At 45.3% G+C, this 15,312-nt stretch overlaps 1 protein-coding gene across 1 annotated transcript; it reads left to right on the plus strand.

Moving 5' to 3' along the window:
• The first annotated feature begins 5,070 nt into the window (after window positions 1-5,070).
• Window positions 5,071-11,876, plus strand: Gng10 (G protein subunit gamma 10). Its single transcript, XM_038347032.2, has 3 exons — window positions 5,071-5,201; window positions 8,991-9,122; window positions 11,082-11,876. The coding sequence occupies exons 1-2, from the start codon at window positions 5,121-5,123 to the stop codon at window positions 9,114-9,116; spliced, it is 207 nt and encodes a 68-aa protein (XP_038202960.1). The 5' UTR covers window positions 5,071-5,120; the 3' UTR covers window positions 9,117-9,122; window positions 11,082-11,876.
• The last annotated feature ends 3,436 nt before the right edge of the window (window positions 11,877-15,312 follow it).

Here is a 15,312-nt window from a genome sequence, read left to right on the forward strand (position 1 = left end):
ACCATCCTTGATTTCAAGCTGTACTACAGAACTATAGTCATACAACCTGAGTAGGATCAGCATAAAAACGGACATGTCAATCAATGGAATGGATTGAACACCCAGATATAAATCCACACACCTATGGACACCAGTCTTTGATAAAGAAACCACAAAGGCAAAATGGAAAAAAAGAAAGCATCTTCAACAAATGGTGCTGGTCTAACATGTCTGCATGTAGAAGACTGCAAATAGACCCATGTCTGTGACCTTGTACAAAACTCAAGTCCAAGTGGGCCAAGACCTCAACCTAAATCCAGATACATTGAATCTGATAGGAGAGTGGGGAATAGCCTTGAACACATCGACACAGGAGACAACTCTCTGAACTGAACACTTGATAGTGCAGGCACTAAGATCAACAATACACAGGCCCACTCAATAGGACAAAACGGCAGCCTGTAGAATGGGAAAAGATTTTCACCAACCCTAATATCCAAAATATATGAAGAACTCAAGAAACTAAACATAAATTAATCCAATTAAAAAATGGACAGCTGGGTGCCGTGGTGCACGTATTTAATCCCAGCTCTGTGGAGGCAGAGGCAGGTGGATCTCATGAGTTTGAGGCCAGCCTTTGCGCAGCAAGTTCCAGGACAGCTTGAACTGTTACACAGAGAGACCCTGTCTTTAAAAAGGGGAGGGGGCTACAAAAAAATTGTCTGCGCAGCAAGTTCCAGGACAGCTTGGACTGTTACACAGAGAAACCCTGTCTTTAAAAAGGGGAGGGGGCTACAAATCTAAACAGTTATCAATAGAAGAATCTCAAATGGCTGAGAAATACTGAAAGAAATGTTCAGTATCCATAACAAATCAAAACTACTTAGAGATCCCATCTTATACCTGTCAGAATGGCTATGATCAGAACCACAGGTGACTGCTCATGCTGATGAGATGTGGAGTGATTCTTCAGAAAACGGACTTGATCTCTATTAAGACCCAGCTCTACCACTCTTGGGCACATAACCAAAGGATGCTTCATTATACCTTGCTCAACTATGTTCATAGCAGCTTTATACATAATAGCAAGAAGCTGGAAACAACCTAGATGTCCCTCAACCAACAAACAGATAAAGAAAATGTGGTACATTCACACAATGAAGTATTACTCAGCTTTTAAAAAATATAACATCATGGAATTTATAGGCAAATGGATGGAATCAGAAAGTCTAGTGAAGTAACCCAACCCAGAAGACAAACAGTATGTACTCAGTGTGTACTCATAAGTGGATGTTAGCTGTTATGCAACGGATAACCTTACTACAATCGACAGACCTGGAGAGGCTAGGTAACGAGGAGGGCTCTGCAGGGGACACATGGGTCTCCCAGGGAAGGGGAAATAAAATAGATAATGAAATAGATTTTGCAGGTGGGATAGGAATAGGCGGGATCCCGTTGGGGGCGAGGGAGTGGAGCAAAAGTACAAGAAGAAATTACTGGAACTGTAGGGCGTTGGGGTGTTGTGAAGTGGAAACCTAGTGCAGTAGGAACTCCCAGGATTCTGGTGAGCATGCATAATTTACAGGGGTCTGGAGCAGAGAGGACTTGCGCATGAGACACACTGTGGCTATTTTTAAAGCATCCATAGTTAATCAACTTCAACCAGCACCTTAGTTTGTAAAGGTTTTGGATATCTTCACCAGTTGTATGGTCTCCGGTCAGTTTAATGCGATGTTTCTGTAGATTCCTCCTTGTTTGGCTAGGGAATGGGGAAATGTTATTTGGCACTTATTTTTTTATTGGTAGAACGGTAAAGAACAGCAAAGATGGATGGTCAAAAGACTGTAGATATTGGTAAGTATTTTTGAATCCCCGGTAGTGGGTTTCTCTGCCAGTGAAATAAGTCAATCAGGCTGAGTTAAAAGTCCAGGGTCAATGAGCAAAGCATTTCTGGGTGATCTCAGGAAATGGGGAGAAATTGTTAAGTATTTTTTTTAAAACAAATATCTCCACCAAATGCACATAATCCCAATCAGACCAAATCAGACTGAATTAAAAGATACCCAGGCTTAATGGATGGTAATACTCTTGGGTGGCCCCGGGAAAACATGGAGAGGGGAAGAGGGGAAAGGGGAGACCATGTGTTCATTCTCTGGGGTGCAGTTTAAATAGTCTGTGGGAGTGGTCTTGACCTTCCGTGGGGAGGGGTTACAGTTTGGCGGGCTTTTTTGACCCTCCCTGGGAAGAGGTCACTTTTCGGAGGGCTTTCTTGGAAGTGGAGTTTGGACTGAGGCAAATCCCAGGGGATGAAGCTTATGCCAGGAGCTAGGGTGAAGTCCCCAGCTAAATAAACAAGAATGCAACTTGCATAATAATTGTGGCATAAAAACAGGCGCGCATCTTTCATTAAGAAAATCCTTAGTTCACGTCATAAGACAGAAAAGTTTAAATGTTCACTTTTTTTTTTAACTGAAAGATGATTTCTGAGCGTTGTGGTGCACGCTTTTAATCCCAGCACTCGGAAGGCAGAGGCAGGTGGATCTCTGTGAGTTCGAGACCAGCCTCGTCTACAGAGCAAAGTTCCAGGACAGCCAGGGCCACACAGAGAAACTTTTTCTTGGCAAAAAGAAGAAAAACAGTTTTCTAACCCATATTGTTTTTGAACTCAGTTTTTATCATCATGAAAAATGAAATAAAAGCCCAGGAAGGCCATGACTGATCCTGGGTACGGTGGAGATGGTTTATCGTGCAGGTGCGGAAGAACATAGCCAGAGGCAGGGATATGGGGGAGTCCAGAGTGGACATGACCAGACTGCGCAGGGCCATGCGGGAGAGGGGAAGAGGAAGGGAAAGAGGGGACCCAATCCAGCAGCCAGGGGCCAAAGGTACAAAAAGGGGCGGGTAACCAAATGTCTGGATTATATAGGCAAGAGCCTCTGGGGGAAGGGCAGCCCAGCCCCTGCTGGAGAGTCAGGGTAGCGGACAGGGGAGGGTGTGCCAGTCGTACCCAGGGGTAACAGTTAGGGACTGAGGGGATATTGGGAGAACCTGCAGTCAGGTCAACTTTGATATGTTAAATAGATACCTCAGCCATTTGCCCCAGGTTTGTAACTTAACACTTAGTCACCCAGTAAGCAGTTACTCCTGCCTCAGCCAATAAAGTCACGGGATCACATGCTCGTGCCCCCAGGCTCGGCATAAATATTGATACTCTATAAATATTGATACTCTTTTTTTTTTTTCAGCTTTTATTTTTTTATTTATTTTTTTTTCACATTTAAAAATTTCCATCTCCTTCCCTCCTCCTCCCCCTTCCCTCCCCTCCTCCTCCCCCTTCCCTCCCCCCCTTCTCCCCCTTCCCTCCCCTCCCCTCCACCCACACCTCCCCTCCCTCCCCCTCAAGGCCAAGGAGCCATCAGAGTTCCCCACTCCATGCCAAGACCAAGGTCCTCCCAACTCCCCCCCGAATATTGATACTCTTTATAAATATTGATACTCTTTGACCCCTCAGTTCTTCTTTCAGCATGCTGTGAAGGAAGTAGGGGAGAAGGCACAAGTTGGATACTTAGCGTGGCATGGGACATCAACTATCACTAGGATATTTCATAAGTTATGATCCGGTTGTGCAATGCTAAGAACAATTGCCTTAAGGACTTTAAATTAAAAATTGTTTAGACTATCTTTTATCACTTTTCCTTTTACAATATCTCAATTTTTCTTTGGAAAAACCACTTTCCACTCTGTGGTTATTTAACTGGGTATCTTAGTTTCGGATGCTTCTGGAAAACAGAGCCTAAGATGGAGGTTTGCATGCTGGAGTTTACTGGGACCAGACCTTCCAATTATTCCTTGTTATGGAATCCGATAAATGGGAACTGAACCGAGGGAGAAGCTGACCTGCTATGCGGCAGGCTGTAAAGACCTCGGGTGACCCCAGAAGGAATTCCAGAGTTGGGGTGATTAATCCAGCTGCCTCAATTTGAGGGGGTTGAGAGTGGAGGGGAAATCTCACTGAATGGAGACTGGCTATTGGGTGAGATTTTTGTATGACCTTCTCCTAGATGGCTATTAGGTCCAGTGAGGGAGGACTCAGCAGCCAGGAAATTAAATACTTCAGAAACAAATCCTTTTTAAATAGCAAATGATTTAAGGCAGTGGTTCTCAACCTGTGGGTCGCGACCCCATGGCAACCATTTATCTCCAAAACTACTTACATTACGTTCATAACAGTAGCAAAATGGCAGTTATGAAGGAGCAACAAAAACAATTTCATGATTGGTGGGGTCACCATATGAAGAACTGTATGAAAGGGCCGCAGCATTAGAAAGGCAGAGAAGCACCAGTTCAAAGGAAGGCTGAGGCTCTCTCTATACAAGTCAGGGAGACCCATTTGGGGAATTCTACCCACCTCCCCCGTTATCCAGAAGAAAAGAGGGGTTTTGGTTCTGAGTTGTCTAGGAAGGGTTAAAAGACAACATGGATGTTCTTCACTGTAGAGCTGAGTCTAGTCACAGTGAAGCTCATGAGCCCAACACGCAGCAGAGCCAGGAGACGAGGAATTGAGCCTTGAAGGTATTTTAAGGTAATTAGACCCACTGCTTTAAAAGTCTCTGGGCTTTTAAGGTTAGCAAGACCATGGATAATTGCCTCCCCCCGCCCTCCGCCCCCCGCCGTTAGTTTAGTGTGTACTGACAGATACCATGGTGTACAAGAATGGCGGTATAGACATAAATAAGTGTAAAAAGACAAGACGAAACCAAAACCTCAGGTTAACCCCAGTTTTGTAAAACAAATGTGCACACTAAAAAAAGAAACTCAGGACAAGACTGGAAGCAACGTCACCGTTGGGGATGAGAGGGCTGGTGTAATTTTATTCGGTCTGTTTCAAAGATGCCAGGCTGGGATTTTCTGCCCTAACTAGCAGGACTTCCTTGAACTTGCGTTCTCAGGGAAACCCTACCGTGCCCATCCCTGCGCAACGCAGGCGCCACTAGGGTTTGCTCTGAGGCTGCGGCGACTCAGCTCGCGACCCCAGCGCCGAGGACAGCGGGGCGGGCACGGCGGTTTCCCCGCCCCGGGGCGACACCCAGCTCGGCCGCGGTTCCGCCCAGCCGGGCCCGCCGCGCGCAGCCTTCGTCGCCATGTCCGCCGGGGCTAGCGTGAGCGCCCTGCAGCGCTTGGTGGAGCAGCTCAAGCTGGAGGCCGGTGTGGAGAGGATCAAGGTGAGCGTGGCAGCCGGAGCCCGGTGCCAGCCCCGCCGCCCGGGGAGCGGCTCGCAGGACGCCGCAGCCCGGCCCAAGTGGCGGCTGCCGGGCCGGGCGCGCGCCGGGGCCTCGGGGTCTCGCGAGCCGCGCGTGGATGCGGGGTGGCTCCGGGCGCGACCCCCGGGGCAGCGCCGGAGGCCCAGGGGTGCTCCCTGCCATGCAGCCAGTCTGAGGGCCCCGTGGGCGTGTCCACACCGGGCCGGTGACACGCTGGCGGCCTGGGCTCTGCCTGATCCGCGGCCTCCGGAGGATGCTGTTTAGGGATAGGGAGGGAGGTCCCTAAAAGGGCGAATGAGAGTGAGAGGGAAGAAGGATGCTCAAACTGGGGAGGTCGGGAGGGAGAGTTTGCGGAAATGAGTTCCATTTTGGATCTGTGGATTTTTATGGAGCTATCCAGGAGAGATTTAGCCGCGTGGACAGAAGCCCACAGCACAAGGCCCAAAGAAGTCATTAAGATATATGAGTATGAAATAGACAAAGAACAGAATTTGTAGCGTGCCACCAGAAACAATTCAAAAGATTGCCCAGAGAAGACGAGGGAAGGATTAAAAAAAAAAAAAAAAAAAAAGCCAGAGGCATGGTTCAGTGGTTGTGCACTGGCTGCTGTTCTGGAGTGCCCGGGCTCAGTTCCCAGCACGCACACAGCAGCTCATAACCATCTAGAAATACAGTTTCAGGGGGCCTGATGCCCTCTTCTGGCCTCCTCAGGCGCCAGGCACATGCGTGATGCACAGATAGACAGACATGCAGTCAAAACATCTGTAAGACTAGGGGTTGAGGGTAAGTGGAGGGGATGGGAGGAGGGAAGGGAGTGGGAACTGGGATTGGTATGTAAAATGAAAAAAAAATAGTTTCATTTCTTTAAAAAAAATAAAAGGAATTTAAAGAATCCATAAGATAAAATAGAAATGGAGGCTCCTGAACACAGCAGTGTTTCCTCAGGTGGCTGGGAGTGTGATTGGCAGCTGATGTGATGTGTAGTGTGGATAGGAACGGAAGAACCGGCTTGGTAGTCAGTTTCTGCGGTAGCGTAGCAACTCAGCTTGGTGCTACACCTGGGAATAGGGGATTTGGGTGGATACAGTAAACAAACTAACTAGCCAAAATGATTTCACATAACCAGGTTTACAAGGTAAGGGACAAGCTTGAACTTTACAAGAGGCCAAGCAGGTTAAAAAAAATCTAGTTTTAAAGAGGAAATATATACATTATTTCAAAACTAGAAGGGGCTTAGGAGTTGATAGGAAAGATTCGTTTATTTAGTCACTGTTTGTTTTGCCAAGGAACGCAAGGTAACTGTAGAGGGTTTGGGGTGGCGTCTTCCAGGACAGGAGGGAAGGGAAGCTGTGTGTAGAGTGCCTCTGATTATGGTTTACAGCATGCAAGACTGCTGGCAGTCTTGTGAAACAGGAAGCTGAGTTTCCTTCTAGGCCGGTGGAACGGGAACTAGCCAAGGGTAGTGGAAGTGCTGGCCACAGTGGCTCACTGACCTGAGAATAGCAGGTCTGTAACTTGTGGTTCCGTTTCCATCACTGGCATCTGACGACCAAGGATTCTGAGAGCAGAAAGCAAATGGAGGTTGATTCAGAAGGTGGGTTTAGTAAGAGGTATGCCGGAAAGTAGGGGTGGGGTCAGAAGCCAAGGAACTTGAGGGTCTGGCTGGAAAAGGCTGAACCCAGACTGCAGAGGGGGCGAGCGGAGCCCGCCTTCTAGTGATGGTGACGACACAAGGAGCAGCGACACCTAGTGGTCATTGTGCAGTCAATGCTAGAGGAAGCAAAGGCACCTTAGATGGTTGAAGTTGTGATCCCTCACCTCCCAAAGCCGAGCAGTTACTGGTGTTGGGTGGGGCTGCTATCGGCAGAGAAGGTTGTTTGGGGAGAGAACATAGGGGGCTAAAACTAGAGTTGTTCAGAGTGTTCGGTATCATTGGGCCTCGGACCTGGAAGGAAAACTGAACCAAATGCCCACTTTGCTTGTGGACATTCTCGGGGGAAAGAGACTTTGATCTACTCTTGTGTTCTTCGCACGCGTAGACACACTGTAAGGCAGACGTCAGTCTTCTAGCGTCTGGAAAGCCTGCTGTCTCAAGGGCTCCTCTGGAGCGGCCTCTGAGAAGTCGCTGAGTCAGATAACCCAGGTAGGACAACCCAACCTCCATGGCAGGGGACAGCTTACAGGGCTTGGGGTTTGTCTTCTGTCCCTTTACCCTACTGAGAGGTGTTCTCTTCTCTTAGCTTGTTTTCTCTGAGCATCCCTTTTATGTGAGGGTCTGGTTAGTCCCTTTTCTCCAGGGATCTTGGGAGAGAGTCTCCTACCTACCACATACATACACAGTTCACCTGTTTCCCTGAAACACAGTAAGCAGGACATGATTTGTTCTGCATTTCTTTGAAAATCAATAACTTACATAAAGCCATTAGTTCCAGTTATAATTAATGTAAAAACATCGGAGCTTCTGTTGATGAAAAAATTAGCTTAAATGTTAGTCTGGTTACATTGTATTTTATATACTAACAATTAAAATTTTTAGCACTAAGACCAAATCCCTAAGGCAGGTCAGAAGCGTGGTAGCAACTGTAAGCATAGGGCAAACAGCTGTAACAGAGTGTATTAGTCTGCTTCCTGTGGCCAGACGCCAAGCACCACATACAGAGTAACATAACGAAACACTTTTATTTCAACTTACGGTTCTAGAGGGTCCGAGGTCTAAAGGGGTTGACCTGGCTGGTGGCTTTTAGCTGGTCACTTCCCAAGGCAGCACAGGGTTTTTCATGATGGGAGGCAGGGGACATGCATGCCTATGTCTGCCCCTCGGTCCTCTGTCAGATAGAGCCTCCAGTTTTTAGTCACGGGGGTTCCACCCTGATGACTTTATCTTATCCCAGTTTCCTCCCAAAGATGAGCCTTGAGGCGAACGCAATACGTAATGGTTTAAGTTTCTATCCTCTTGTAGATGGAGAGATGGCTCAGTGGGTAAGAACACTGGCTGTTCTTCCAGAGGTCCTGAGTTCAATTCCCAGCACCCACATGGTGGCTCACAACCATCTATTACTGTAGTCTCCTGGGATCTGATGTCCTCCTCTGGTGTGCAGCTGTACGTGCGAGCAAAACACCCATGCGCGTAAAATACATAAACAAGCCTCCACCCTTCATAGTGAAAATTACATTTCAACATATAAGCTCTTGGAGGACATACTCAAACCATGGCTAAAACGTAACAGCCCGTTTATTTATTTATTATTATAATTATCATCAGTAGTACTATTATTAATCTTATGCATTGTGCTAGGGGCCAACTCCAGAGCCTCGCTTGTGCTAGGCGAGCGTCCCATCACTGAGACCCACCCTCAGCCCCAGAGACCTCATTCTTAACCAGGAGGCTGTATTTTCTGAAAAGCACAGTACAAACTGGACACAGCTCCAGCCTTGCTCACACGGCCAACTCCGATTGTCAGCACAGGTTGTAAGTCGTCGACATCTGTACAGGGAGCTTGGGAATGAGCCATTTCCTTACCAGTCCAGACTTGAACCCGGAATTCTAACTGCATCGGAGTTGCAGCTTTTCCTTTGTTAAAGCAAAACACATGTGCCTAGGACTCCACATAGACTGCAGTCTTTCCCAGGATTGAGGGACTGAAACCAGCAGAGCCGTGGATGATGATGATGGCGTCCCGCCGCCTCGGGCTGCCTGGTGCCCGCCACTGGGCCTGGTGTGAGCATGGTGTTCCCTGTGTTTTGTCGCAGGTCTCGCAGGCAGCCGCGGAGCTCCAGCAGTACTGCATGCAGAATGCCTGCAAGGATGCCCTGCTGCTCGGCGTGCCAGCTGGGAGCAATCCCTTCCGGGAGCCCAGGTCCTGTGCTTTACTCTGAAGACTGGTGAGTTACCGTGTGCTGTGCCAAATCGGGGCCATAACATTGTCAGGGAGCTTCCCAAAGTATTTGGGCGACAGGAGTTAAACAAACAAACCAACCAACCTGTTAAAATGCTAGACTTTGTCTGATGGGTGATTCTGGTCTGTAGTTTCCCTGCACATGGAGGAGGTCTAGCTAAGAGAAGCCCTGTTCTCCTTGGCACCATTTGTGACATGCTGTTGCCTTATAGACATGAGCTCTTTAACTGAGCTGATGTAGTATTTATTGACTTTCATTCCCTCTTTGCCCTTACAGCATCCCAGAGTTGTGATTTACTATCTGGTGTTTCCAACTCACTTGCATCTCCTGGGACTAAGTGATTAAACAGAGGGGCTGACTTTGTCTGCCTTGGGCTGTGGTTTCCTCCTTTGATTTTCGTAACTGTGCGTTCGTGCATGCGTGCATGTCTGTATGTGTATGGGGCTAAAGGAGTTTTAACAGGTTTATTCATTAGAGTGGCATGTTATAAGTTTGACTGTTTTGCATTGAGGTCTTATATTTCCACATTTTTAAAAACATTTTATTGATTTGCGGTATTAGAAGCTTACCAAGAGCCACCTGCGTAAGAAATCAGCACTTTCCCCACTAGAACTGGTGATACTAAGTGGGGAAAAGGAAAAAAGTGAGAGAAGGGGGCTGGTGGGTCCAGAGACTGAAACAGGAACAGGAGCCCTCAAAGGCATTTTTAGAAACAGGAATTCACAGTAAGAAACAGACACAAACCTGACCAAGAATGAGACCCGGGGTGCAACAGGAAACAACTCAGAGTTGGAATAAAAAACCAAAACTATCTACAACCCAAACCTCTAGATTTTAACCCCGATATTTCCCCCTGACGCACCCCCATCAGATTCAGAATAAAATGTGGGTCAAACAGTTTCAGAACTGCTCACCCTGGAGGCCAGCGGTGGGGAAATACTACTTTGTTTAGGTCCTGTCGACATGGATAGGGGGCATGTCAAAGGAGGGCTTATGCAAGGTCCGTTTTCAAATGATTGCAGAATCCCGGGCTTTCTCAGTGAGTGGATCTTGAAATGACCGACCTCAGCCTCTGGTGCTCCGAGGAAGGGCAGTTCTACCCATGGTCCTCAACAAACCCAGTGGTTCCCTTATTACCCGCTGCAGACCGTAGTGCTGCTTCAATATAAGACTTGAATTTAAAACCGTTTTAAGAGTGCAGAACCTGTCCGTTCTCGAGAACATGCAGGACCGACGGGGCACTGCTAATGTGCGCATGCTCAGGTAGTGTCCTCCGTACTTCTTCACCTTAGCTGCTTCCTATCAAGAGGAAGCTCTTGCCAAAGCGCGTGCCTTTATATTTCCTGGTATGCCTCGCAGTCTCCGACTTTTCCTGCCTACCAACCTAAAAACTTTCTAAAGAAATGAAAGCTGGGCAAGTTGAAGGCCAACCTGGCTAACTCAGCAAGACTGTCCCAAAATAAATAAATGGTTGGGAGTGCAGCTCAGCTGCTTGGCGTGCGCAAGGCCCGCCATCTCCCTACATTTCCTTTTTTTTTTTTTTTTTAAAGATGATCTTCCTACATTTCCCCCCTTTTTTTAAGATGACACGAACATAGATTATTAGTCTTGTATTTAGATTTTGTATTTAGACAACAAATGATCATCTTTTTCACATACTTGTAAAAGGAAATTGTTTATATTGAATCAGGAACTGATTCTGCGGTCAGGCACAATTTCCGTAGTAAAGGGGGCGAGCGGTGCGTGGGACTGCTGAGTTTACTCTCTTGCACCGACACCGTGCGCCTTCTTTCACAAAGCACCGCCGGGCGTGCTGTTTGTCCAAGAATGTGGTTTGCATGTTTTGTTGTATTCATGTATTATTTTCTACCTTGTGAATATTAGGTGTCCTCTGAAATGATGGTGAGCCTCACTAACGTGAAAACTGACCACTCTCTCCTACAGGCAAGGAGTTCTGGGAAGCACACGGGGAAGGATGACCACCCACGTCCCAAGAAGACAGTTTCCACAGCCAAATCCCATTCTCTGTTGCCTGGTCCTAGAGCCAAACTCTACAGAAATCCATTTTTGTAACCCTCACCTCCAAATTTACTGAGCTGCATCTTTCCTTCATAGAACCCGCGCAGCTCTGCCTGGGATATGGGCATGTTTTACTTGCTGGGGGTTTACATTTTAGGAGGGAGACATTTTGTTTTCAAAAACTGAGATTTGTAATTTTCCTAACATTTTTATACTCTAATAAAATTTGTTCATAAGAATTTACTGTTACTAAATGAAGACAAAGTATAAAATTGGGAATAATTGATATATTGATTTTTTTTAAAAAAAAGGAGAACATTTTCATTTCTCAAATATGGTCTTACTTTGACAGTAAACTTGGGAGATGCTCTTTAGCTAACTGAAAGAATTGATATAGCATTAGGTTGCCCATCCTGGGTGAGGCTGGTTAGGTCTTTCCTTACTTCCTTTAGTTTACAATTTATAATTGTTTTTGTAGCTCTTAAAAATGTGCTTATGCCTTTAAAAACACTTAAATGTGGCCTACATTCAGAACACTGAAACTGGTTAAAAACAAAATGTGAAAATATTATAACCTACAAGAATTAATGTCACAAGTACTTTGTTTGGGTGATGTGCCTTTGGTTTAATTGGGGACACTTTCGAAGGAAAGTCTGTGTTTGTAATAATCTTTGAAGAACTTGGAAATAAAGTTTTTGCCGAATTCATCGTTTTCCATGAGAACTGTATTCTGTGTTTGCTTTTGTCTTTCGGGATTCCATGGATTTCTGTTCGCTGCTGAGAGGGAGTGCTGCATGCAGGGGGTGGAATGTGGCTTTGAAATCCTCTAGAATATCTCCAGAAGTAGATGTTAGCATAACATGGAAAACAAGCCTCAATTACGAGCCACAGCTGCTCCCTGGACTAGCTCTGCCTGGCACTCACCCATGAATAAGTAAGTGGAAAAACAAGAACCCTGGTTGGATTGCAGTCAAGAGGATGGAAGCCGTTAGCTGAGCCTCCCTTAATTCGCAGATATCAGCGAATTGGATTATGTAGTAATCATAATTTGGGTATCTTTTTGATGCTTCTATTATCTGCTTAGTCTTGTCTGAAATTTTATACTATTTCTTTCTTCAATCTCTTCTTTCCTAATAGCATTATAAATATTCCACTCTCCATCTCGATTAATAAGAATTTTAATAAGTCTTCCAAATTTCCCATTAAAAACAAAATTCTCTTTGGACCCACTTTTCCCTTCTTCAACACTCCATGAGATAGTTGAGAGAAACTACAGACACTGTACAGGTACAAATGTCCCGAATGTAGGCAAATCAGATCCAGCAGTATATTAAGAGAGGATGCCCCGCAGAAGGAGCTGGTTTAGCATAAGGGAATCTGCAGTGGGTAAGTCATTACGAGAGTGTAGAGAAGGGACCCTGGGCCAGGAAGTTAACCCGAGGAAATCCAGCCCTTGCTCTCAATTTCTCTCAGACATGGAGGATGACAGCCGCCTTAATGGGTTAGTGAGACCGCCGGGGAAGCTGCTGAATTAAACAATACGATTTTTAAAAATTGAAAATGAATTATGAAAACTGAAACCGATTTGTATGTAAACTAAAAAACAAATGAATGCTGAACTCCACTAAATATCTTAGGGGGGAATTAGATATACTCATATTAATTTTAACTTAAATATCAGTTATATTAATGAGGAATTATATTAATACACACCCTGCCGTGGAACTATCTGCACTCTAGGAACTGTACTCAGATGGATTTTGATTTTATTGTTGTTATGGTAATCTTCCATTAGGATGTTTGCATCGATCAAAACGGTTCTGTAATTTTCTTTTTTGCAGTGTTAGATTTTGATTATTTTTGATTATTTTGATAATATTTGAATATTATATTGATTACAAAACAATGTAGAAATGTTTTTCTAATGTTATAGAAAAGTTTACGTAACATTATTTGCTCATTAAAAATAAGCTCTAGAGGGGCTGGAGAGATGGCTCAGGGGTTAAGAGCATTGCCTGCTCTTCCAAAGGTCCTGAGTTCAATTCCCAGCAACCACATGGTGGCTCACAACCATCTGTAATGATGTCTGGTGCCCTCTTCTGGCCTTCAGGCGTACACACAGACAGAATATTGTATACATAATAAATAAATATAAAAAAAATAAGCTCTAGAGCCGGACAGTGGTGGCACACGCCTTTAATCCCAGCACTCGGGAGGCAGAAGCAGGCAGATCTATGAGTTTAAGGCCAGTCTGATCTACAGAGCGAGTTCCAGGACAGCCAGGGCCACACAGAGAAACCCGGTCTTTAAAAACAAACAAAAAGCTACAGAAAAATGGGTTAGGAGTTTAACACTAAAAGATTTAATCAGTGACCAAAATACAGGAGTCTAGATCTAAGCAAAGTGAAAACACTTTTATATACCTAAGCTGGGTAAGGAGAATACATTATTACATAAGGCTTCATCTTGAAAAAAAAAAAAAAAGACTGATATCAGCTCTGGCCTTGCGGGCCCTTGGGCAGCCCATGCTGATTCTAACGCTTTCTGTGTGAGGAAAAGAACAGGAAAGAGACAGGAAAGCAAAAAAATAAAAAATTGGAGGTTACAGACAGAAACGGTAGGAAAGTGGGAGGAAAAGGCGAGGACGCAGGGCTGCTCACCAAAGAACCTCTGTGAGTTCACTGCGCCTTTGGGACCGTGGGTCAAGCCTCAGCCCAGGCTTCGTGCCTTCCTACCAAGCACGGTTTAGTGGGTGCAACGCTCCTCAGCCTTTCTCCCCCTTTGAGACAAGCTTTTTCCTGTATGCCAGGGTTGGTATCAAACTAGCTCTGTCGACAAGGATCATAATCTCTTTTTGGCTTTGGCGTGCTCAGTTTATGAACCGCTGGGAACCGAACCCAGAGCGTAGTGAACACCAGCCAGTTACCGTACCCACGGAGCCACTTCCTGGAACCTCACGATAGTTTCTTGTTAACAAAATCATGCATCAGAAGATGTGGAGCTCATGCTTGCTCAAGTCTTCCCCTTCTGTATAAAATCATTTTGAGCAAACTGGAATTGTCCGTTTTCATTGTCATGGACCACTCTGTCAGAGCACACTTAATCCTTCATAATCACTTCAAGGTCTTTTATACTCTGAATTGTTTGCTTTGCCTTTTCTCTTGGTAGCAAACTGTCTATAATTCTTACCTACTACAAGTTGTACTTACAATAGATTTCATGTTATATTTATATTTATTTAATATGAATTCTTAGTAATGTAATTCCTGAGTCAAATATAGTCATTTTACAGCTTACTAGCAGGTGCCTAAACTGGGCTCTAAAAGGTTGAACAGACAATGTAGGAGAGTAGTCTCCTCTGACATGCTGACCCTGGGTATCGGGTAGGAGAGTAGTCTCCTCTGACGAGCTGACCCTGGGTGTCGGATTCTCAACATTCTGTCACTATAAATAAAGGTAAATACAGTGGTTTCTGTAATAGACAACACATTCTGTATGGCACACGATGAAACTGCTTATCCTACATGTTTACAAGTTAGTCTTGTTCTGAGAATTGGCTGTTCAGATATTTTACTTATCCTCTTAGGTGTCTTTTCTTCCCGTTTGAAGGGACGCTTTGTACACTAAGAACGGGAACGTTTCCACAGTTTAGGCTGCAAACATCTCCTTTAACTCCTCTGTCTCTAATGTGTTCGGGGAAATGACATGGGGCTCCTCTGGCTTCGGTTTTGCCCTTGTCTGTGGTGTGATCCTCACTTCTTGCCTCAAACTGTAGCTCATTGGGAAGAGCACTGGAGTGTGGTCCTAGCACCACTACTAGGTGGCTCACAAACACTGGCAACTAAGGCTCCGGGGCTCTGATGCCCTCTTGGATTCTGCAGGCACTGCACTCAGTATGCACATAACAATACTCAGATATACACAATTTAAATAATAAGACAAAATAAATCTTAACAAAGACCGTGTTGGGAACTTAGGATAGCTCTGGCCTCCACACATATGTGCATATTAGTGAAAAACCAAATCTGAAAAGACAAAATGCTTGTGAAGTACAAATACATCTGAATAGTTTTGGGGTCTTATGTTTATTAAGCTAATTGATAAATCAGACAATCAGATTTAGATGCAAGTTACAGGACAAAATATATATTATGAA

This window comes from Arvicola amphibius, chromosome 11, assembly GCF_903992535.2.
Source record: "Arvicola amphibius chromosome 11, mArvAmp1.2, whole genome shotgun sequence".
Taxonomy (NCBI): Eukaryota; Metazoa; Chordata; class Mammalia; order Rodentia; family Cricetidae; genus Arvicola; species Arvicola amphibius.

Coding starts and splice junctions, on each gene's coding strand:
- Gng10 (XM_038347032.2), top strand. CDS start 5,121: ATGTCCGCCGGGGCTAGCGTGAGCGCCCTGCAGCGCTTGGTGGAGCAG. Junction 5,202..8,990: donor CCGGTGTGGAGAGGATCAAG/GTGAGCGTGGCA, acceptor GTTTTGTCGCAG/GTCTCGCAGGCAGCCGCGGA.